The sequence below is a fragment of the Fukomys damarensis genome, unplaced genomic scaffold (assembly GCF_012274545.1).
Source record: "Fukomys damarensis isolate Sample0158 unplaced genomic scaffold, DMR_v1.0_HiC HiC_scaffold_39, whole genome shotgun sequence".
Classification (NCBI taxonomy): domain Eukaryota; kingdom Metazoa; phylum Chordata; class Mammalia; order Rodentia; family Bathyergidae; genus Fukomys; species Fukomys damarensis.
Window position 1 is genome coordinate 7,729,700 of NW_022900951.1, and position 22,615 is coordinate 7,752,314.

The 22,615-nt window shown below is 38.7% G+C and overlaps 1 protein-coding gene across 3 annotated transcripts in view; it reads right to left on the minus strand.

Annotated features, from left to right (window-relative positions):
* Arhgap6 (Rho GTPase activating protein 6) overlaps positions 1–22,615 on the minus strand; it is a 493,644-nt gene that overhangs the window by 65,076 nt on the left and 405,953 nt on the right. For all 3 annotated transcript variants that reach the window (XR_778334.2, XR_002025035.1, XM_010613980.2), the window contains exons 2-3: positions 22,188–22,347; positions 452–523 (exon numbers count right to left, since the gene is read on the minus strand). Coding sequence is in view for 1 of the 3 variants with exons in the window: in XM_010613980.2 (XP_010612282.1) it covers positions 452–523; positions 22,188–22,347 (232 nt within the window). In the remaining 2 variants the exon portion in view is untranslated. The remainder of the gene's footprint in view (positions 1–451; positions 524–22,187; positions 22,348–22,615) is intronic.

The window sequence follows — 22,615 nt, forward strand, 5'->3', positions numbered from 1 at the left end:
GAAAATGCTGAGAGTGGCACATCTTCAGTTACCCATGAGGCTGAAACTGTTTCTTCTCGGCAGTTATGGTGAGCAAATCCAAAATCTTTCACATTCGACTAGCCCTGCCTAACTGCTTGAATTTGCCAGACAGCTGGTTAGTGTTAGTGACGCTGTCCATGGCTACTCGACCCAGGTCCTTTTTTATGCATAGCTGATTGGCCAGAATAATTGGAACCATACATTTGGCCAAAGTCATACTTTGCTCAAACCAGCTGAATTCATCAGTTCAGCATAGGGATACTCAAACACAGAAGAATAGACCAAAACATCCCTAAGTGACATTCCATCAGAGAAGTCCAGTTTGCATAATAGATTGAACCACAGAAGTCTATGCGACTCAAAAACCTCACCAAATTCAACCGTTATGTTCCATGGAATATACTTATGCTTTAGTTGTTTCATTCTTTACCTCTGTCTTTGTTTTTCTCTTTTCCTAGGGAATCCAGTTTCTTTCTCAAAGATTTCTTTCTCTTTTGTCCATCTGTAAATGTAAAAACAACAAGAAGTTGTAAAAATAAGCATACATGTGATATTTTACATTTTAAATATATTTGAACAAAAGTATGACTTCCCTCTTACTTTGCTCATAATTTGTCATTTTATTTAGAAGAACTGCCATGAGAGTACATGAAAATCTCTGACTTGGTTAGGCTATAGAATCAGAATCTTGATGTAGTTCCTTAAATTTTCTTATAGTCATAGGCAGTACAGAAAACCTCCTTTCTTCAGATATAACTTAGCTTTGACATGTAGATAGATATGTTCGCTTTTACTATTATATAATTCTTTTCCTATTCTCCATGGTTTTGCAAATTGAACGAAATCTTCACAAGAGAGTCAACAGTATATATATAGCTTTGATATTTACGAGCTAGTGCAGTTTAATTGGATAAGGAAATGCATCTAGTGGTCTGCAGAACTGAAGTCTAATTATTTCTCTACCATTTACTGACTGAGTTACTTTGGAGAAGTCTTAGAGTTCATATAAAAAAATAAGAATACCATGTGGTTGTGAGAATTCAATGAAACAATACATATAAATTGCTTAATGTTGAGTCTGACACATGTTCATAAATCTGGTCTACTTTGTGGGGGTTACATAGTATTCCATGGTTTAGCTAGCTGCAGTGCAGTTTGCTTAATCATCCCTCCATTAATGGATGTTGGGGTTTTTTCTAATTTTTCACTATAATAAGTAGGGAATATTTCCTTTTAGCATCTGGTGTTTGCAACAAATGTACTTCATATGTCTGTTTAACTCACCAAATAATAAAGATACCACTCATATCAGTGGGCAGCTGCAATCAAATTCTTGGGATGTCATCACAAAATATTGGCATTAATCATTGCCAGAATGTGTTTGGGGATTGTGCAGCTGTCAGCTTACCATGTGGGAGGTGTGAATTGGGAATCCACACTGTGATCAAATAGCAGAGGTACAGTCTGTGCCCCAAAGAAATGTAGCTTTAAAAGGAGGACTAAGAATTCTTTTACAAGACATGCTAAAAATGTAGTAAAGAGATTCATCTGAATAAAATTTAAAAACAAGACTGATATCCGGAAAAGACGGAGTAAGCATTCTGAAATAGAAATGAGCACTTCTGGGATCCCCACAGAGCTGCAGATGTTCCTGGCTCCTCCCTCTGTGAATTTTTGGAGGCAATAGAACATCACAATAAAGTTAACAGTCACATTTGACACCTCCCCTCTTTCGAAGATTAAAAAATCATCCTCCTGCCACAAAATGAAAATAGCTGAAAGTTTTCACCCTTGTAGTCATGAGGTTTGAGTAGAGAAAATTATGGAAATCACTTGTAATGTGGCAAAGAGCCACAAATCCGTTGACCATTTATATGTTCAGATCTTCAACATCTAAAAGTTTATCTATGATGGCCTATTATGACACTATATATACACAGACAAACATACTGACTGCACAAGACAGTAACCTGCTGTAAATTCTGTAGGTAGCTGTAGATGATTCTCTGTGATCACTATCTAGTCTTTCTTCTTGTATAAATATGCCATATTTCATTCTCCCATTGGATGGTTGATCGATTCTCATGTTGTATATGGCTTGGGGCTACTAGGAATAATGTTTTTTAAAAATCAATTTATGTCTCCTGTGCATGCACTAAAATCTCTCTAAGATGGTACTTTTGAATGCATAGTTCCAGAACTAGCAGCATCAATATTGCCTGGGAACCCGTAAGAGATGCAAATTCTCCATGGTTCCACTCAGACCCACTGAAACTGGGGTGGCACCAGCCATGTGTGTCTTAACACACTCTGAAAGAATTCTGGTCTACACTAAAGTCTGACAGCCGCTGTTCTAGGATATATACATAGAAGCCGCACTGCTGAATCAGTATGTATGCAATCTTAGGTTTTACAAGGTAAATCAATATTTCTATTCCCACCAGTAGGAAAGTTCACCTCACCCCACAAGGATAGTGTGTATCTTAAACTCCCAAACTCCAAATAATATCTTCAATTCTCCTTACAGCCAAAATATGATTTTTTTGTGAATAATGACCTATAATTAAAAACACTTATCTATTTACAGTGCACATTATCTTTTTCACTTAATTAGACAGAGGTGAATATGATTAATAGGCAACTGTACAAAACAATCGGTGATATGTGACAGTGTGAAATGATGCAGTGCTTTAGCATCTATCTAGTTCCTCCTTTTACATTATCAAACAAGTGACCAGAGCTGTACGATGAAGCTTCTTATTTTTTTCTCTTTGCCCTTGTGATCAATCAGCAGTTTACCTGGGAGTCTCCTGTTTGTGGAGAAAGACTCATCGTTTGTTCCCATAGAACACTAAAAATCTTATCAAGAGGATGCCATATTAGTGCCAGTTCCCTACCATTCGTGTTCAATCATCTCGTTGGATGGCAATAAGTGAAATAAGTGCCACTCTGCATTTGACTTAGTCCATTTTCTGCTGCTGTAACAGAATACAGAGTGGGTAGTTTATATAACAAAGTTTACATGGGTCACAGTTCTGGAAACTGGGAAGTCTGAAGAAGGTCTCTATGCTGTGTCATCACATGGTAGAAGGCATCGTATGGGTGAGAGAGGGAGAAACAGAACTTGCAGCCTCATGCCCTTTTATAAAAAAGTATTAATCCATTTATAAGGGTAAAGCTCTCATGACTTAAATACCTCCCATTAGGCCCCACCTCTCACGTAGTTGCACTGGGGAGTAAGTTTCCAATACATGCTTCTTTTAGTCCCCTCTATCGGGGGACACATTCCAACCACAGCATTCTAAAAATCTCAAACCCCCAACTAACAACGACCATAGAAATGCTTTTATGGTGTAAACAGTGCTGAGAACATGTATGCTTACTGCTTCTAGCATGCCCATCGTCTCACAGACAACAGCGACCTGTAGGAGGAACTTGGGCAACACAGCCTGACCGAGAGCATCTTGGAGCAAGAACTGAGGGATTGGCTTGCATGTGCCCTCCTTTTGCCAGGCACTGCAGAAGTCCTCATCACTATGCCCAAAGGAGGCCACATCCTACAGGTGGGAGACCTCACAGAAACAAACCGCAGAAAAGCAGATGGCAAGGCTGCAAGCTTGCCATGTCCTAGTGGCTCCAAAGAAAAGGGCCTGTCCTGAAAGCTAGGTGTGGCTGATCTGGGGATATTTTTGGAGGAGATCAATGTATTAAGCAGGCTCTTCAGGAGAACTGAGACTCTAGGCCACAATTTTCATGAACTTATTTGCTCTTGGTCATATTCTATTTTAAGATGTATTTGTTTCTCATGCTAGAATAGAAGCTCTCAGAGAGCAGAATCATAGCTCCTGGGCTTTTGTTTCCCTCCAAGAAAATAGCACAGGGCAACTTGTTGGCACTGTCCAAAGCCAGGAAGTCAGAGGTTTGGGGCTGGGTCTGATGGAACCCAGGAACAATGAATGAACAATGAACTGTTCCTCCTAATTTTAAGGTGCTCAGATTCAGAGAATATGGCTCATGAAATGCTATTTTCCATATTTAATTCTAGATCTAATAGCAAAATATTTTCTGAGGAAAGACTCGCTTGGTGAGAGATGAAGACTAAGGGTTACCTTTGGGAAATGTATACTACTTGAGAAGAGGCATAAGGGAGCCTTTTGGGGAACAAGAAGGTTCGATGTCTTGGTCTAGTTGGTAGTTCCATGATATATACATATTTAAATCCCACCAAGATACACTTGTCCACTTTCATAGTTATGCACAATACTATATACACATTATATCTCAGCAACAAAAACAACAAGAAACAATTTCATCATTTTAATACAATGGCACCAACATAAAAATTACACTAACCTGAAGTGGGCTGAAAACAGCAGGAAAGTCCTGCAGAAAACAATTCTTGCGTGGTTCACTTTTCTAAATGTCTGAATACTGTGATCTCATTTGAGCACCTCTACTTCCCTGTGACACAGGCACATAGTAGTAAGGATCAGTGTTTATTGGGCATGCGCTATAAGATAAGCAAATCGTATGCAAAACCTCGTTATATCCTCATAGTAGCTCAACAAAACCTATACACTATTATTGTTCCTATTGTATGGAGGAGGAAACCAGGGTTAGAAAAGATTAAATAACTTGCCAATGGGCAAACATTGTGATATGGTAAATCCAAAACTTGCATCAAGAGCTATCTAATGTAAAAAGATGAAGTTCTTAATCTCTACCATGGCTGTGTGAAGGAAATATGGCACTTATCTGAGGATGTGCCAGTAGGGTTAGATATATGGACAGACATGTCCAAAGTAAAATGTTGTTAGGGAGGGAGGGGAAAGAGAAACTAAAAAATTTGAATCTCTAAATAGCCACAAGGCCTGGTGTAAGTCATTTTTATATGATGATTTTTTTAAGGTTGTGACATTTATTGTAGAGTATTGTGATCATAGTTGTAAGTATTATATATTAGTTACTTCCCTAATGTTGGGGCAAAACACCCAACACCCAAAACTTAAAAGAGGAGAAATTTATTTTGGCCCACAGTTTCACAGGATTGAGTGACAATAAATTTTATATTTATGTGATATTATCTAATATACAATAACAGACAATCCACTGAGTTAGCTTTCTGATCTATACATTTGACAGTTGAAGGAAGTGAAAAATCAAAGAATTAAAGCAAATTCTCCTAAAGTCACAGAACTGGTATGTGGTACAGCTAGGATTGAAAGCCAAAGTCCAGCTCTTTCCAACAAGCAAGGATCTGGCATGAGAAGAGTGGCTGTGGCTGAGAGCAGAACTCAGATGCCCACGGATGAGAAGCCAGAAGTCTTTTTGAAGGTCACTTTGCCTCCGCAGCCTAAGGAGAAGGTTCGGGATTCTTTTCCCTGGGAACTGTTCATAAAGCCATGGATATCCCTCTGTGGGGATCACTTAGACTCTGTTCTCAAAGAAATCCAAATCAAGAGCAAGCAGGCACCATGGCTCATTCGTTAGTGAGGGAGTCAGGGAATAAATGTAGATGGCCTCATTTCACAGGTGTACCTCAATGCGGATGTAGTCAACATTTAAGACCTTTTACATCCGTTCACCTGCAGAGTTCAAGAAAGACTATATTACTGGAAAGGGGAAGCAATCTCATGTACTAAGCTATGAAATGGAGATGAAAGAATTCCCTAATGTCTGCTGGGACCAAATCCCTCCTCTGGTGCTACTACAGGCACGGGCAAAGAACTAGTGTGACCAGTTCAAAATGGCCCTTTCCAGCTCTTCCTTGTTCAGGTGCCCTTGTATTGATTTACAAAATCTTGAACCTTAAGGTAAAATCTTACTGATTGAACATATGTGTCTGGATTTGAAGCCTTTCAAAAGAGGCAGAAGAACTGGCAGTACTGGATTCCACATTCCTCACACTCGCTCCAGGCCAGCGTGGGTACCCAAGCCTGAGCCACTGTACCATTTGTGTTACTGGTAGGCCTTGGAGTTTGTAGGCTTCCTAAAAGGAAGGTTCTAGCCTGTTCAAAGCTTCAAAAATTTCTGCTGAGAAAAGTTTGAAGGAATGCTTTTTGGCATCAGTCCCTTGATTCCCAGCCAGAGCTGCCTCACTATTTATTTGGATCAGAAAAATAAACTCTCTGAGAAAGCAAACCAAAGGAATTCATAGGCAATGAGGGGTGCTTAGTGGAAAAGTGAGGGAAACTTACATAAAAAGAGACTTAGATGACAAAATAAGAAGAAACCTTTTGCAAACGGCATACGAGCTACGCCAGGGATTCTCAGCCTAGGCACTCATGCCATTTGAAGCCAGACAAGTCTTTATTAGGAGACACTGTCCTGTTCATTGCAGGATATTCAGCAGCATCACTGGCCCCCATCTGCTAGATGCCAGAGCACCTATCCACCCCCCCACTGGGACAACAATTAATGTCTCTGTGTGGCAAACTCACTGCTGTGGAGAACTTACCAGTTTACATACAACTTATCGAGAGAGCAGCTACGAGCCCATACCATGTGAATATGAATAAAATACTCTTACTCCCCACCCCTTTATCAGCAAGCTTAGTTGATATCCAATCTCAGTTTCTCAACAGAACAGTATCAAAATGTTTCCAAGATATTGAGCCTTTAGATATCAGGTTGAATTTGGGGCACAATAATAATTTTCCTTCATTTTATGAAGAAAGGGGAATCTGGCTATAATTATCTTTCTTCCCAATTCCTCAGACTGCACGGGAGAAATAAAGCGAGTCCACTGGGTAAAGAGCCTGCTATTTCTTTGGATGATGTGTTGTTTCCTCTTTGAGGGTGCAAAATCGGGTGTGGAACAGCATCTGTGGTAAGTGGTGGTATGAATGGATGTTCAGCACTCAGGAAAGATTAACAGGACACCATATTTCTTTCCTTTTATTTAGAGGACTAAAATGGTGCACAAAGAGACTTACTAGCTTAGCCCTCCAAAGGCACAACAAGGACTCAGTAGGATACTATAGCAAATATATATATATATTTTTTTAGTACCGGGGATTGAACCCGGGTCCTTGCGCTTGCAAGGCAGGCCACCGAACCGCTGAGCTAAATCCCCGGCCCAGCAAATAAATTCTAAGCAAATAGAATTGTCCAGCATGGAATGAGCTACTTCCATAAGCGCACCACTTCCTGGGCCTTCCATCTTGGTTGCAGATTCTGCTTTGTCATCCCACACCCAGAGAGAAGTCAGAGTCGTGATCGATTGTATACAAACAGCTTAGTGGTGACGAACTGAAGGTTCCAGCCAACAGCCATATGAATGCTTATCATTCAGCCCCAACCTAGCCCTCAGATCACTGCAGCCCCATCTGAGCTGGGCTGCAACCTCATGAAAACCCTAAATCAAGAAATCAAACTGAGCTACTCACAGAAGCGTGACGAAAAATTATTGTCATTTGGAAAGAAAAGAAAACATGCCCAATGAAATGCAGTGTAATATCCTGGATGAGATCTTGGAACAGATAAAAGATATCAGTGGGAAAATTGGTAAAACATAAGTAAAGTCAATAGTTTCCTTGAGACACATACACTAAGACTGGTTTCTTAGCTATGACAAATACACCAAGGTGATATAAGATGTCAACATTAGGGAAAACTGGGTAAAGTGGTGCTTAAGGCAACTTAATGCTACTAAAAAAAAAAAAAACCAAAAAAACAAAAAAAACCTTTTCTGTAGGTCTATAATTGTCTCAAAATAGAAAAAAAACTTTATGAAAAAGCTTTTCTCCCAGGCACCAGATATATTCAAGCACAAGTTGGAGATTCATTTGTCAAGGATGTGAGAAAATGGAAGCCTGCACTGCTCCCTGAAGGGTTTCACAGAATTGAAAGCTCAATTTTATGGCAAGAAGGGAGATGACTCACAATCCAGAGGTTCTGACCTGGCTAAAACTAGAAACAACTTCTTATCCAAGTCTCCCTGATCTGAAAGAAAACAGGTACGTAAGTTGACCGAAAGAATTCATGTGGCTGCCATTTTGGTGGAACATGTTTTCTGGAAAGGAAGTGGACAATTGAGAGCCTCCAACAGATTTGCTTTTATGGCCCTGGGGATGTTTTCATAGGTAAATGATAATACAGTCTTAAGATTCCTCCCAAATCTTAGGTTCTCTAAATCCTTTTTCAGCTAAAGTTATGCAGACCTAGTACTTTTCATTTGCATTCAAGAAAATCGATTAGTACAGAAATCTGTTTATTTTTTAAATCCTCATGCCTATCCCTATAAATATGCCATTTAAAATAAAATATAACACACAACAAATATAAATTTATATATGTATGTTCATGTATACATAAATATGAATTAAGTGAGCTATATAGTATGCGGATATCATGCAAATTTTTTTACTAATACTATATTTTGTCCTTGACTAAAGCTGAAGTTCATTATTTCTTCTCATCTAGCTTTCCTTTTGAGGGCTTTCAAGCCACAAACCTCTTGAAAATAAGGCAAGAAAAAGATTGACCAGATATTTTATTTATAATTTGGAGCCAGATGTTTCCTAAAGAAGTAATAATGTATTAATGGCCCCTGGCACTAGGGAGTCATTCATTGTGCCTGAGCTCTACATCTGGTTCTTTCCAATGATTAATCTTATCCATGTAAAATGAATGGGCCCAGTCTATATTGGAAAGCAGATGGGGGCCCAAGGGAGCAGAGAAGACAAAACCCCAGTCAAAATCATACCTCAGGAAAAGTCAGGCTGGATATAAGATCCAATTACTATACTGTGATCTCTACCTTGATGGACTGAATTAAAAATTGCCCCTTCTGTATAAAAATTCTCTTCCAATAGAGTTGCCTGCTCTATATTCAAAGTCCATCTCAAGAAATGGAAGGGAGAAAGGCTCTGTCAAAAAGGGGAACTATCTACCCAGGAAAGGGGAGCCTGTGGGACCACTGCAATGTTCTGGCTAAGAGATGGCCTGGGATGAACCCCAGAGATTTAACAGGGTAGCCAAAGTAGAGGTCTCTTCTCCATTCTAAAGCAAGTATTCTTTGTTCAGGAATATATCACAGTACATGATGAATCTTCTTTTTTCCCCCATTAAGTTTATTGGTACATTTAAAGCAAACAATACAGCTCCACTAATCATTGGGATCTTGTACCTTTACATGATATATCTTGGTTCTTATTTTTCCCCATTCCCTTGCCATACTCACTTCACCCCCTTCACTCTTCCCTATTTACATAGACATTGTTTCCATTTTTCACTTTTTACTTTTCCCTTAGGGACATTATTTATACTATAATATTGTCTGTTTAAATGTTATCTTTTCCCTAGAAAGCAGGCTGATTATATACCCATCCATCCATCCATCCAACACTGATTAGGCACACATGGTAGGTGAGTCTGAGCTATGTGCTATGAATGCAGATGAATGAGTACTATCTCTGTCTTTGAAAAGTTCAGAGCTCAATCAAAGAAATAGCTGTGTAGAAACTTAACCCAAAATGAAGAGATCCTTTAGTATAGACATTTACTAGGTGCTAGGACAGATGAGAAAAGCCCGTCCCCAACTTTGCTTGCAAAAGTTCATGTTTAATTTAGCCATAAAGGATAAAATTACCCTTCAAATTTTGGTGGTGGTCTCTCTCCTTCAGTAAGTCATATGATGACTACTTAGTTTAGGTATCACTTTCTTCCTAATTATTCTAAAACTCTGTTTTATTCCTAGTATTATAACCCTTTATTGAGTCAGTAATCTATTGGGAAAAGAAAGATGGGAAAATTACAAATTGAAGTATGGATTGATAGGTCCTTAAATCGGAATCAGGGTTCAAGAAAGTGGCAAATAAGAATTCTGGAAGAAAGTAACTTATATGAAAAGGTAGAAAACAATGTATTCAAGCCCATACTGGCTCCACCATTTAGTCAAGTTTGGATTTGGGTTTCACAGGGGCTCTCTCTCTCTCTCTCTCTCTCTCCATGTGTTTATATTGTCTTCAAGTTATTTTCATACTATAGATTATTGGCTTTTTAACCAAATCTATAGGTCATCAAAGTTTCCATTTCTATATTATCTCATCCTTTGAAGTTCTTCCTTTAATTATAACTAACATAGAAGGCAAGTAGGAATAGGGTGATTGGGTCACTTGTCTTGGCATAAACTCCAGGGAATTAAAAACTGTTACTTTATACAGCTAGCACCTTGTGGGCTTGGATTTCCAAAATGTGTTTCCAAAGTGTCTACATTTCCCTGGGTTAGGAAATGTTTTATGGCATTCTTAAGCAACAGAGTTGCCTCTTCTTATAGCTGAGGCTCCCCAAGTACTTGTGAAATGTACTAATCCCCCATAGTTTACTTGCTGAAGTGGTGGTGAAATTAATAAAGCTGTAGGCATAAAATAAGAACATTCTGTGAGTCTCTCACTGCTGTAATGAAAGTCAGCTCTTGCAGGTCACCATGCCTCCAGATCCATTAAACACACAAAAAACCTTTTTTTGTTTTGTGCAAATTTTTTGGCAGGGTAATTAGTTCCAAAATTTTTCTATATCATATTTAATAGGAAAAAATAACCACTCATAGATTCCTGAATCTTAGAGCAAATCATTACAGGAAATCATTTAGATTTTTGATTTGTTGAGCATGTCTCCTCATTCTGTCAAAATATGAAGTAGGGAAGCTGATCTCATGGTTTGGATGCCATGGGTTTAAAAGCTCAAACATGGTTTTCCCTTAACTAGGCATTCTTTGTAATCACTGCTTACTGCAACAACTGGCTGTGATCAAATTATGCCCTAGAAGGATGTTTTACTTGCTGTCATTTTTTCCACATTTAAATTCTATGAGTTAAAAAAATAGATAAAAAGAGTAAGCACATATTCCAAAGAGGCAGCCTTGTTGCTGCTGGCTTTTCATTAGCCAGTAGCCAGCTTGTATGCTCCTGAATTTGGATCACTGATCATACAGTCCTTAAATGAAAAATGATACTTTTAACAGTCTAGGTAGGCACTGTATCTGCGGAGACAGAAGTTTCCAAATATCATTACGATGAAAGTGGCTTTTGGCAAATCATTTCCTTAGGCTATATTTCTTGCCCAGTGAGTACAGGAAAGAAAGTAGGTGGGAGAACCAAATAATAAAAATTACTTATCTAAATTTAGATATTAACTCAAGAAAATTCATCTCCAAATTATGGAATTGCATTATTCTCATTTTAAAACTAAAGCTTGTATTTCAAGTTTAAAATGTAGAGCCAGACAATGGTGTTTATTTTGGGAGTGAGTTTTGCCCTGTGTAAAAAGGCTACTGCCACTTACTTTGTTTCAACAGGTATTGTTTATAATGAACAAGTAAAAAGGGAGTCAACAATCTTTAAACTATAGACTTTAAGTTTTGGTAACTCCTAAAAATTTCTGCTAGTTGCTCCCATGAAAATAGCTACCTCAGATTCAGTAACTGGACAGATGATGCAATTAGATGAAAATTATTTTGGCTCCTCATCTTTCCTCTTCCATTTCTTATTCTTGATTATTCTTTGAGCCATCTGAAACAATCGTATATGATATTTATATACTATAGAAATAAAGGTGCTATGACTGAAATTTAATATATCTATTTTGTCCCTAAAATGTTTTTTGAGCAGCAGGTACATCAAGGTACCGTGATAGACATTAAAGCAAATAAATATAAGAACAGTTTCCTCACCATCACTTGTATGAAATGGCAGCAGATGACACTGCTATTACATACATCAGTGGTTTTTAATCTAAACCCATCTCTACCCTGCTCCCTTCCACCTGCTCTCCCCAATTCCTCATTGCTCCATTTTGTTAGGGGTTCAACCTTCATCCAGTCATGCATCCTGTGAGAAGTCCTCACCCTTGGGAAAGGACAATTAGTTCAAGCCAATCCTGGTGATTTATCTCTGATTGCCAGTATCACTTTGGGCACTAGAAAGTGTTGCAGATCTAAGGCACAGAAGGGAGGAAAGTATTGAGAAGCAGCAGTGAAAATGCTTCTCCAGGCTTAAAAAGCTATGTACTTGTTGAAGAGTCACTGCTTTTCTCTGCCTTTTGATGCTGCTGTAGGAGGAATGATGGCAAGGGCGGTGTGGTAGTGAGTGAAGCAAAAGCCAAATAAAGTAACCTCAAGAAACAGCTAAGAAAAATGATAGAAAGGCACTGTATTAAGGAACCCTACAACTACCCTACCTCTGGGTTCCTTACAAAGTAAGATAATCAGCTACTATTTAAATCAATCTTGGTTTAGCTTACATAATTTACAGTTAAAATATCTTAACTTTGAATGATCCAAATCTCTATCATGGGGTGCAATTTTCTACTTTGAGGTCCACTAGACATATAATATAATGCCAGGCATTCCAAAGAAAAGATACCTATAGAAGTTTTGAGTCTGTGTGTGTTGCGTGGGTCTAAGATAGAGAAGGTAAGAGATCAGATTGCAAAGAACTCTAAATCTAAAGTGTTTACAGACAAATATCTCTAACTTAGAGTAATAACAATCAATAGTAATAATAATCAATAGTAATCACCCAATACTAGAGATTTATTATTAAAAATCATCCATTTAACTCACAAGCTATGTAATTATAGACTATGTGGTGGTATTAGTTGTCTAAATAACTCATAGAGCATTAACTTTTCTTTCTCATTTGGTGTCACCGAAGGAACTCAGTATGTCTCCTTGAAAAATATTTGGTCACATATAATAATATAAGCACTAATACATTTGAGAGTCATGAAGGTCTGTTCATTAAAACCCACCCAGTTATTATGAAGTACAATTAAGACAATGAAGAAGTTGAAGTTGATAGGATAGAATGGTCGATTGACTGCATGGATAACATAAATTTCTGTATCAAACTCACTTACTCTCTTAAGCCAGAGTGTGGCAAGTTTTCCCTATAAAGGTTCACCTAGTACATATTTTCAGCTTTGTAAACCATAGTCTTTATTTAAGCTACTCAACTCTGCCACTGTAGCACTAAAGTAGCCACATATAATACTAAAAGCAAGTAGACATGGCTGGGTTTTAATAAAACTTTATTTATAAAAACAAGCAGCTAGCTAAATTTGGCTCATAACTATAGTTGCGCACTCCTATCTTAAGTGAAGACAAACTATTCTTTCAGAACTTTCCACTTGGAAATGTTCTGTAAACATTCATTAATGAAAATTTTAAGTAATCTTGAAGGCTTGATTTCAAATGATCTAGAAAGACTGACTGGAAAAAAAAAAAACCCACCACTCAGCATTTAATTAAAATTAAGACTTATTTGCTTTTATTCCTACCCATAGGCAAACCAAGAAAAAAGCAATACTAGAAGCTCCTATTCATATTTCAAGAATGGGAGACATTCTTTGCAATTATCAAGTTTACTTTGGACTATGATCCCAACAGAGAGAACAGCGGAATCTTGAAACCCTTGAAAGGTGCCAGAATATTTCAGAAACTTCAGTGACAACAGTTTTGTTCAAAATGCCAAGGCCTTGTGCAATACTGGTTGCTAATCCAACAAAGATATATAAATATGTGTAAATATCACCAGTAGAGACAAGATCTTGGATAGAAAACTACATTGTCTGAGAACATAAAGGGAGGCATTTGTGAATACTAAAGAACAAAGAACATGGCTTAAAAGAATCACGCACCTGCTCTGCACCAACGCTGGGCCATAGGGCAACACACTTGAGATAGGTATAGAGGAAAAGTCCTTAGCGGTTATGGAGAACATCCAAGAAGGAAACAATAAAAGAACCTGCAGGAAAATCTCCCTGTCATGCAGGGCTTTTACCAGAGTAAGTAGATGAAGCAGATTCGATCAGTATCACCAAACATAGCACAATAGAGCATATCTACTGATCTATCTTTTTATATAACTGATATATTTGTATTTTCATCAACAACTGAATTAGAACTCCTCAAAGATATAGACTACTTTGGACATGGTATTGTATACTCCATAACAGCTAGAACCTAGAGCCCCACATAGCTACCTTCTCTGGGCTGTATATCCAACTTGGTATTGCTAAAAAGAGAGTGAAGAAGCACAGGGAGCTTTCTTGGAGTCACTCCCATAATTTGGCTCTAGCTAGAGTGGCACTAGATGGGAGATGATTCTTAGGTGCATTTCCATAGCCCTACAGTGAGAACGCCCCATCTGTTTAACATGATCCTGAGACCAAAAGCAAACAACAACTAAAAGTTTTCTGTACTTACATTTTTATTGATTTCTTCTTGATTGCCTATTTTCCATTATATCTGTTTTCCAAGACTGTGTTATCAAACTCTGGATCATAAACTACCAATGAATCAAGAAAATTCCATGAGTTATTATAAATGTACTTTAGAAAATAAAATAGAATCAAGCAGAAGAGGCTCGTAGATGATATTAGAGAGAACATAAAGATAAAAACAAGCACTGCTTGGTTCATGTGTTTGGCCAGGCTGAGATGAAAAATGTATTTCTCACTGCAGATTATAGGCAAAAAGTTTGAAACCTACTGTTCTAAGATATAAACTTACATCTGTGGAGTGTCCTTCCAACAAAATGAATTACTTCTTTTATATGAAATATTATAAATGGCTTTAATGGTGAGTTCAATAGGCAAGAGGGAGCCTTGGGAGTTTTCCTTTCTTTACCAACAAAGTAGTAGAGTTCATGGTTGAAGATTACTCTGGTGGTTTGAGGTGTGATGGACAGAACAGAGGAGATGGCTTCCATTGAGGACAATAAATAGGGGTTTATGAGCATAATTAAATGAGATAGAATGATAGAGTAATCTTGGGTTGAGGTTAATAGCACATTGAGTACACATGACAGAGTGACATGATATGACGACCATTAAATGATGACAGTGCTGACTAATTTCTATGGAGAGGTTATAAGATTTCAGCATATTTTTAGGCTCGTTGTGCTGATTATTTTATCTAAACCTCACATTAACCCGTGAAATCATTAATCAGTTAGTAACTGAGCATGGGGTGAAGGAGTAGGAAATCATTAAGGTTGCTTCAATAGCATTACTGGAGATACAGGAGAAAATGAGAGAAAGATGACTGAAGCTTCTTAGAGAGAAAAGGGAAGGAAGGAGCTTACCATTAAAGATATAGATGCACACACCAATAAACTCAATGAAAAAAAAGATATATATGCACATACGCATTCACTCCTTGAAGATCTGGTAGAGGCCAGTAGTGTACCTGGTGTTCTGGGCTCAAAGGCAAGTAGGACATCGCCTAATGCATGGGGAACCACAATCCTCTTTGAGTGGACCACATAAAACGTCACTGTGAACACACAGAGATACAAGTAGCTCCGGAGCTCACACAGCAGAGACCTGTGTTGACGGCCTCTGAGTCTAGTGCTCTGATTACTCCTGGATCATCTCCATTTGGCAGTGTTTGCTTCCTATCTTCATTTCTACCTACAGTTGTTTGTGGATTCTACAGCAGCTTTCAACTTCATTTTTGTATATACAAGATAGTTGATAAACATATCTAGCATAACACATCTTCAAATGGACATTGCCAAGAAGGCCATTACAGAAACAGAACAATTACATTTTCTGGCTGGGGCTGTTACATAAATACCTAAGCTCCATCCCCTTACCCACCAAATACTCTTATTATTGAAATCAATATTTAAATCACAAACCAAAGACAGATGCAGGGTTGGTCTACCAAGAACATAATTTCCCTTATTTCATTGAGTTGTTTACTTGGATTTTACAATGCCTAAGGGATAATGGTGAGGGACCACTTTTCAAAAAGCCATATAATTGAGCAATTTTGAGGCATCAGGGTACTCTTTTGTTAGACTTTCTTAAGCCATCAGCTCATTCTGCATTTTTAATAGTATTTTCAAAAACACAAACAAACCTTTCTCCATTGTGATATCAGAAATTAACTGAAGAAAGAGAGGGGAAATAGCATTAAAGAAAATAAATATGCTTCTCTGTTAGGAAACCATTCAGCTTCAAATACTTGTTTACAATATAGTGAGGTTAAGCCATATTGCCTACAATAATGGCTGTACTGATTGTGGAAGAAATTAGCTACTTCTTTTTATCTTTACCTTAGCCCAGGCATCAGCAATTTTTCCCCTGTAACAGACCAGATAGTAAGCTTTTGAGATACAACTCCTCAGTTGTGGTGTGGAGCAAAAGCAGCCATAGATGGTATGAAAGTGAGTCAGTATAGCTGTATTCCAATAAGACTTTTACTTTTACCAAAACAGGTGGTAAATTGGGTTTGGCTCATGGACCAGTTCATTAACCCCTGCCTTGATCATTTGTAATATTGAACCTAAAGCACTACTTGTATTTGTTTCCTGGTTCTGTTACTAAGGATTAGGTCGTTTGCAGACTAGACAGTTTGCTCCAAGAACTTCTGCCAAGAGGAGCCATTTGAACAATCAGAAACAGTCCCTGGCTGGCTCTATGGGGCAATCTCAGGCTCACTGGGAAAAGTCTACTGGCAAATGTAATGACCCACTGGAAGCCATTCTGATTTCAACCACTAAAGATTTTTCTATGATCTCAAAAGCATCTATAAGGTTCTTTTTTGAAATACATTATGTTTAGAAGGAGCGAGGGAAAAATAAGCTTATCTATAGCTATTTAAATTTACATAAGTCTTTTACTGATTCAGTTTTCGCATCTCCTGGCTGAGTAAGTATAGAAGGAAAAGCCACCAGATGCCACCCACACTCGCCACCTTGGTGACCAAAGTGCACTGGATGGTGCTTGAGTAACAAAGATACTTTTAAGCATAATAAAGAATAGATAAGAGGAAGTAGGGAGAATTTTTCAAATAGGAAGGTGAACAAGAGATGGAGGGAGGAGGAAAGAAGGAAGGGAAAAGGAATTAAGAAAAAGAGAGAAAGCTGGGTGTGGTGGCCCAAGCCTATTCTCCCAGCACTTGGGAGGCTGAAGCAGGAGGGTCTCCATGAATTCAAGGCCAGCCTGGGCTACAAAATGAGTTCAAGACCAGCCAGAAATGCACAGGAAGACCTTGTCCTCTATCAGAGCAAGAGGGACAGGGACAGGGAGAGGGAGAGAAATAGAGCTTTTTCAAATGGGAAAGAGAACAAGAGTTGAAGGGAGCACAAGGGATGGAAGGGGAAGGGGATGAGAAAAGAATTATAATATGTTCTGTACATGCACCAATATCCCATGAAAAATGTAATCATTATGTACTACAAACAAGTGCTAATAAAAATAAAATAAAAAGATACCTTTTTGTGTTAAGGCACTGAGTAGTGAGATCAGCCAGCTGATACTATGAGTGCATATCTGTGAGATATGCATTTAGACCTAGAGTCACTGGGCCATTTAAAATTGAGATGTTGCCAAATTGGTTCGTAAGTTGTTGCGATGACTCATACTCCTATCAAGCGTTCGTGAGATTGTCTATTTCCTCATCAAGTTTATTACCCAGCTTTTAGATCCATAGCATGCTGAGAGTAAAAAGTACCTGTGTTTAGCTTTCATTTCTTTAATTGCTGTGAGGGTAAGAATCTTTTCAAATATTTATACATTTTTTTTCAATTTCTTTTTCTGTGAGCTGCTTGTAATTTGTCCATATTTTAGATTTTTCTTCCTCATTTTAATTTGGAACAGAGCTTATATAGTAAGGGAAATAGCATTTAGTTTGTCAAATGTGCTATGAATTTTTAGTTGTCACACAGATGATAGTATTTTTTACATAGTGAAATTTGTTCTTGTCTTTATGTTTTCTGGGTTGTGTTTTCCTAAAATATAAATATCCAGTTCTGTTTTCTTCTGATACATTCATAGTTTTATTTTTTTATCTTCAAATATTTCATCCAACCAATCTATTATGATATAAGGAATAAGGTCAGAATCCGGTTTTTCCTCCCCAATGGTTGTCTCATTGCCTCAAACAAAAATAATCCATATTTTCCCAATAAGCAAAAATGAATATGTATTGTGTAACCAATTCTTATATATCTTTATTGTATATGTTTATTTTGGAATTAGATTTTTCTCCCACTGCTTTGCAACAGTACAGTATCTTTTTAATTGCTTTAGTTTTATGGCACATTTCAAAAAATACACAGGGATCATCATCTTTACTAGACTTCTTTATCAGATTTCCCCTGACTACTTTCCTATACTTATCTGCTCAAATGAGACTCAGACTAATTTAGTGAAATTACTCAAAACATTCTTTTTTTTTTTTAACAGGGGATCGAACTCTGGTCCTTGCACCTACAAGGCAGGCAGTGAAACCATTGAGCTAAATCCCCAGCCAAAAACATTCTTTTGGTACATTTATTTTAGAATCATATTCAGTTTATAGACAACTGATGGCATAATTGAATCTTTATATTATTGATTCATACTCGAGAAAAACATGTGTTTTATGTTTATTCCTAACTTCTCTTATTATCCAATGTAGACCCCATGGTCTGGAATTATAATGCTCTTGGATATTGTCTTAGTTGCCTATCACTGCTGAAACAAATGACCTTAAATTTAATGGCAAACAACTCAAAATTATTATCTTACAGTTTTGAAGGTAAAAGTCTAACATGGGTCTCAATTAAAACCAAGGTGTCAGCAGGACTCTGTTCCGTGTTGGACTCTCTAGAAAAGAATCTATTCCTTTGACTTTTCCAGCTTCTGGAGGCCACCCTCATTCCTTGGCTTGTGGCTCCCCTTTTCCATCTTCAAAGCCAACAACACTGCATCTCTCTGTGTATACTTCCATAATCACATCCTTCTTTGACTGCAGCTGGGACAGTTATCCACTTTGAACTATGTACCTGCATGATTAGCTTGGACCCTCTCCAACAATCTGGGATAATCTCATATCAAGGACCTTAATTCATCACATTACCACAGTTCCTTCTGGTGTGTTAGGTAAAGCATTTACAGGCTCCAGGGATCAGGCTCCTGCTATCTTTAGCAGGGGCGTTAGTCTGCAGACCACAGGCACACTTAATTGTCATGTCCTCTCTACTTTCACTAAACTTAGCCAGAAAACTCTAATCCTAATAAGAGGAGATTTTGATTAACTAGAGCTAAGGAATGTAAAACACAAAAATGATGTGTTCTGTTTTAATAGTGCTGAGCTGCCACAATGTTTATTTTGCATCTGAAATTTCCAGCTACTAATCTCAAACGGACATTTGGCTGCCTGTAATCCTGCAATATTGCTGGTGCATTAGATGCCTTCTTGTCTGCTCCTTGTCTTTTCTCAACCTCTGTACTCACTCCCAGTACATGGAATTGCTTCCTGCTTTGCCGGAAGCAGAGAATCAATCTGTAGTGAAATTCCACATGATCTTCCGTCAGCTTCTAACTCATTTGCATCTATGTCCATATAACTCATGTCCAATTGTGATTATGGCACCAACAAAGGTCAAGCCCTTCTCTGTTGTCCCAGGTGTCCCTGTGGTCCATCCTAGGAAATCATCCCAGTAACTCCCCTGCCCCATCCTCAGTTGTTCCTGCTCTCTAGTAAATCCTGGCAGCTGATAACCATGCTGTACAGTAATATCATTCATCTAAGCCCCAGAAGCCCCAGTCTCACAGAAGTAGATGGTTCTCCAAGTAGCTAGTCATAAATAAGTCCATGTGGGCATCATGAAGGGATGAGCTTGACTACTTCCCTTTGCACTGTTTCCAGCGTCTTTCAAGGTGTGATATTCTTTAGGTTCTAGGCTCCGATTGCTGCATTTACTTTCCTGGGAAAATTTTTCATGCAGTGAATCTGCTATTATTCTAGAACCTCCACTTGGGGGTTTCCATGGGGACCAAGTGGCCACAACCATCCCAAAGCTGCTGTCATAGCACTTAGCACTAGACACACATTCAAAGGATCTCAGTAACTCCATGTCTATAATCCTCTGAACAGAACAATAGCTTTAGAAACACTTGGGTTAGTTACAATTCCTTCTCCCTTCCGTGAGACAATTTACCTTGTAAATCATTAATCTTCATTTTGATAGAAAGTATGAAAATATCCTTTGTGCCCTGACAATATCTGCAAACATCTCAGTAGCATGAATTTTTCTCTAAACGTATGAGAAACCACACAATTTCAGAGGTAAGCAATGGAGACAGAACCTTCAGCAGACAAGTTCTATTAAATGATCTGTTTAGTAAAGGTTATTTTATGGAGCCTTTAAAAGTAGGGACAAAGTGAAACATCAAATTAACTGGATTTAAAAGCCAAGCTACAAAGTTCCCTGATGGCTTATCTGATGTAGATTCAATCTAAGTTTCAAAACTTTTCAAAGTCATCATTCCCTTAATTATGAGCTGAATTTCCACAATTCTTTTTGCTTTTATAGTACTAGGGATTGAACTACATCCTCATTTCTTATTTGATTTTGTAACAGTGCCTCACTAAATTGTTCAGGCCGGCTTTGAACTTGTTATCCTCCTGCCTCAGCCTTCTGAGTAACTGGGAATACAGGTGTGTACCACCATGCCCTGCTAATACTTTTAATCTTTTATGAATGTAAAGAATGTCTATGCTCATGATTAGATGGACAAAGGTCTGGCTGGAGGGGTTGGGTGTGCATGGACCATCTTGTGAGCTAAGTGGGAGGGGAGGGCAGGCCTCATCTCTATCCTCCAATAAAACCCAAACCAGATGAGGTAGGAGGGTCCATCCTTGAAAGAAACAGCAACACAGCCTGACAGTTTTTACAACTACCTTAGTGACTCTTCTTGCCTGTGCTGAGGGCCTCTCTGTGGGAGATTAGTGTGAAAAGCTATAACAGGGGTGGGGATTTCCTGTCTGAGGGAGCTGGCTGTGGTGGTGGTGGCAAAAGAAGCTGAAAAGAAAGCCAAAGGAGTAAGGCACCAGTCAGTGACATGCACGCCTTGCCACTCCCTAGGCCTCCCCTACCTCTCCCTTCTGAACTCCACTGTGGTCCCCAGTAGACTCTCAGATTCCAGGCATAGGGTGAACCATGGCCCTAAGACTCACCACCAACAAACAAATGCACTTAGCGTTTTCGACTCCTAGTCAAAGAACCAAGCGTCCTACTTCAGAGCCAAACTGCGCAACTTACCTGTGCGTGCAGTAATGAAACGAGTTCCCAAAGTTTGGTGCTCAGCATCTTTCCTTTAGGCACAGATAAGGGAGCTAAGGTTTTTCAACCCTGGCACACAGGTACTTGAAGAGCTTGATAATTCTTGTCTGGTGGACTATCCTGTGTATAGCACAGTGTTTAGAAGCACCCCTGGCCCTATCAATTAGATTCCAATAGTACCCTTTCCCCAAGCTGCAACAAGCCAATGTCAGACAGTTGTCCCCTGTGGATAGGAGGTGAAACCATCACAGTTAAGAACCATAAATCTATGTATATATCATATATGCACATATAGGCACACATATGTGTCTCTGTGTGTGGATGCAGACATGTGTCTCTGTGTCCACATATGTGTCTATGATTACTTGATGAGTAAATAAATACTCAGGAAGCATCTAGCTTTTCAAACCTTGCTATGCTCCTGCTTTCCTTTATGTTTCAAGCCAGCTGGCCAATGTTACTTTTTATGGGCCAGTATACTCTGTTTGTATAACATCACAGTTTTCCATTCTGCCTCAAATTAGCTACACAGGGATACAAATTTTAAAAGTGTCTTCATAAATGACAGTAAATTTTACAGACAGGAATCAGGAGCTGTGCCAAAAGTTCAGCCAGGATCAGAGTGGTGAAACAAAACCTAGGCACAAGAGTAAAAGTCTGGAGACAAAAGAACTCATCTCTATACAATCCCTGGTGCTGTTTGCATAAGGTCAAATGACAAGTCTGGCACAGTGGCACAACATTTTTTCTGCATGTTGACTTTGCAATCAAGTTGAGACAGAATCAGCTTTCCTTCCAGCCCTGTGGGTTGCCTGTTCTGAAAGCCATGTCTCGTTGGTTTTGGTGAAGTTGTGAAGACCACTGCTTTCCTTTGGAATGCCGCAAATTGACCTTACATTTCAACAAATGTGTTAGCTGACATGCACACTGTCCTGCTTGGACATGTCTTTCAAAACGGACATGAATGCCAGCCGACAACCAAAATTGGAGTTTCCTTCCTGTGTTAATGGTAAGTGTGAGAAGAGTTTGCAGCTTGTGGCTTTGGCAAAGCAGATGTTTGACTTGCAGCGTTCCCCAGCAGAAAGGCAGACAGAGCCTTACCTTTGGGAATGGTGATCTGACAGCTCAGGTCACAGTCCTGCTGCAACTGATAAAAAGCCACTTCCTGCAGCCGAGCCCGCTCCAGCTCCGAGAGACTCTGGATGGGGACTGACCTCAGCCGCACGCTGCGGCCCGACATGCTGTTCCAGGTGAAATCACCCTGCAGGTCAAAGGAAACACATCAGCCTTTACACAGTTCACCTACTTCTCACAAACTTCATCCTCTCTCTTAGTTAGCAGCTAAGGCAAACACAATTCACCTCTGTGATCTTTAACTGGCGCCTGATTCCCCAAACCATATCCTCTCAATTTGCCATGAATTTTCCCAACCAGTTGCAAAAATCAAAGTTTAAAGAAGCTACTGGGTCACAAGATCTCCTCTGATGATGCATATATAGGCCAAAGAAAACGAAATAGAAGGATTTTGA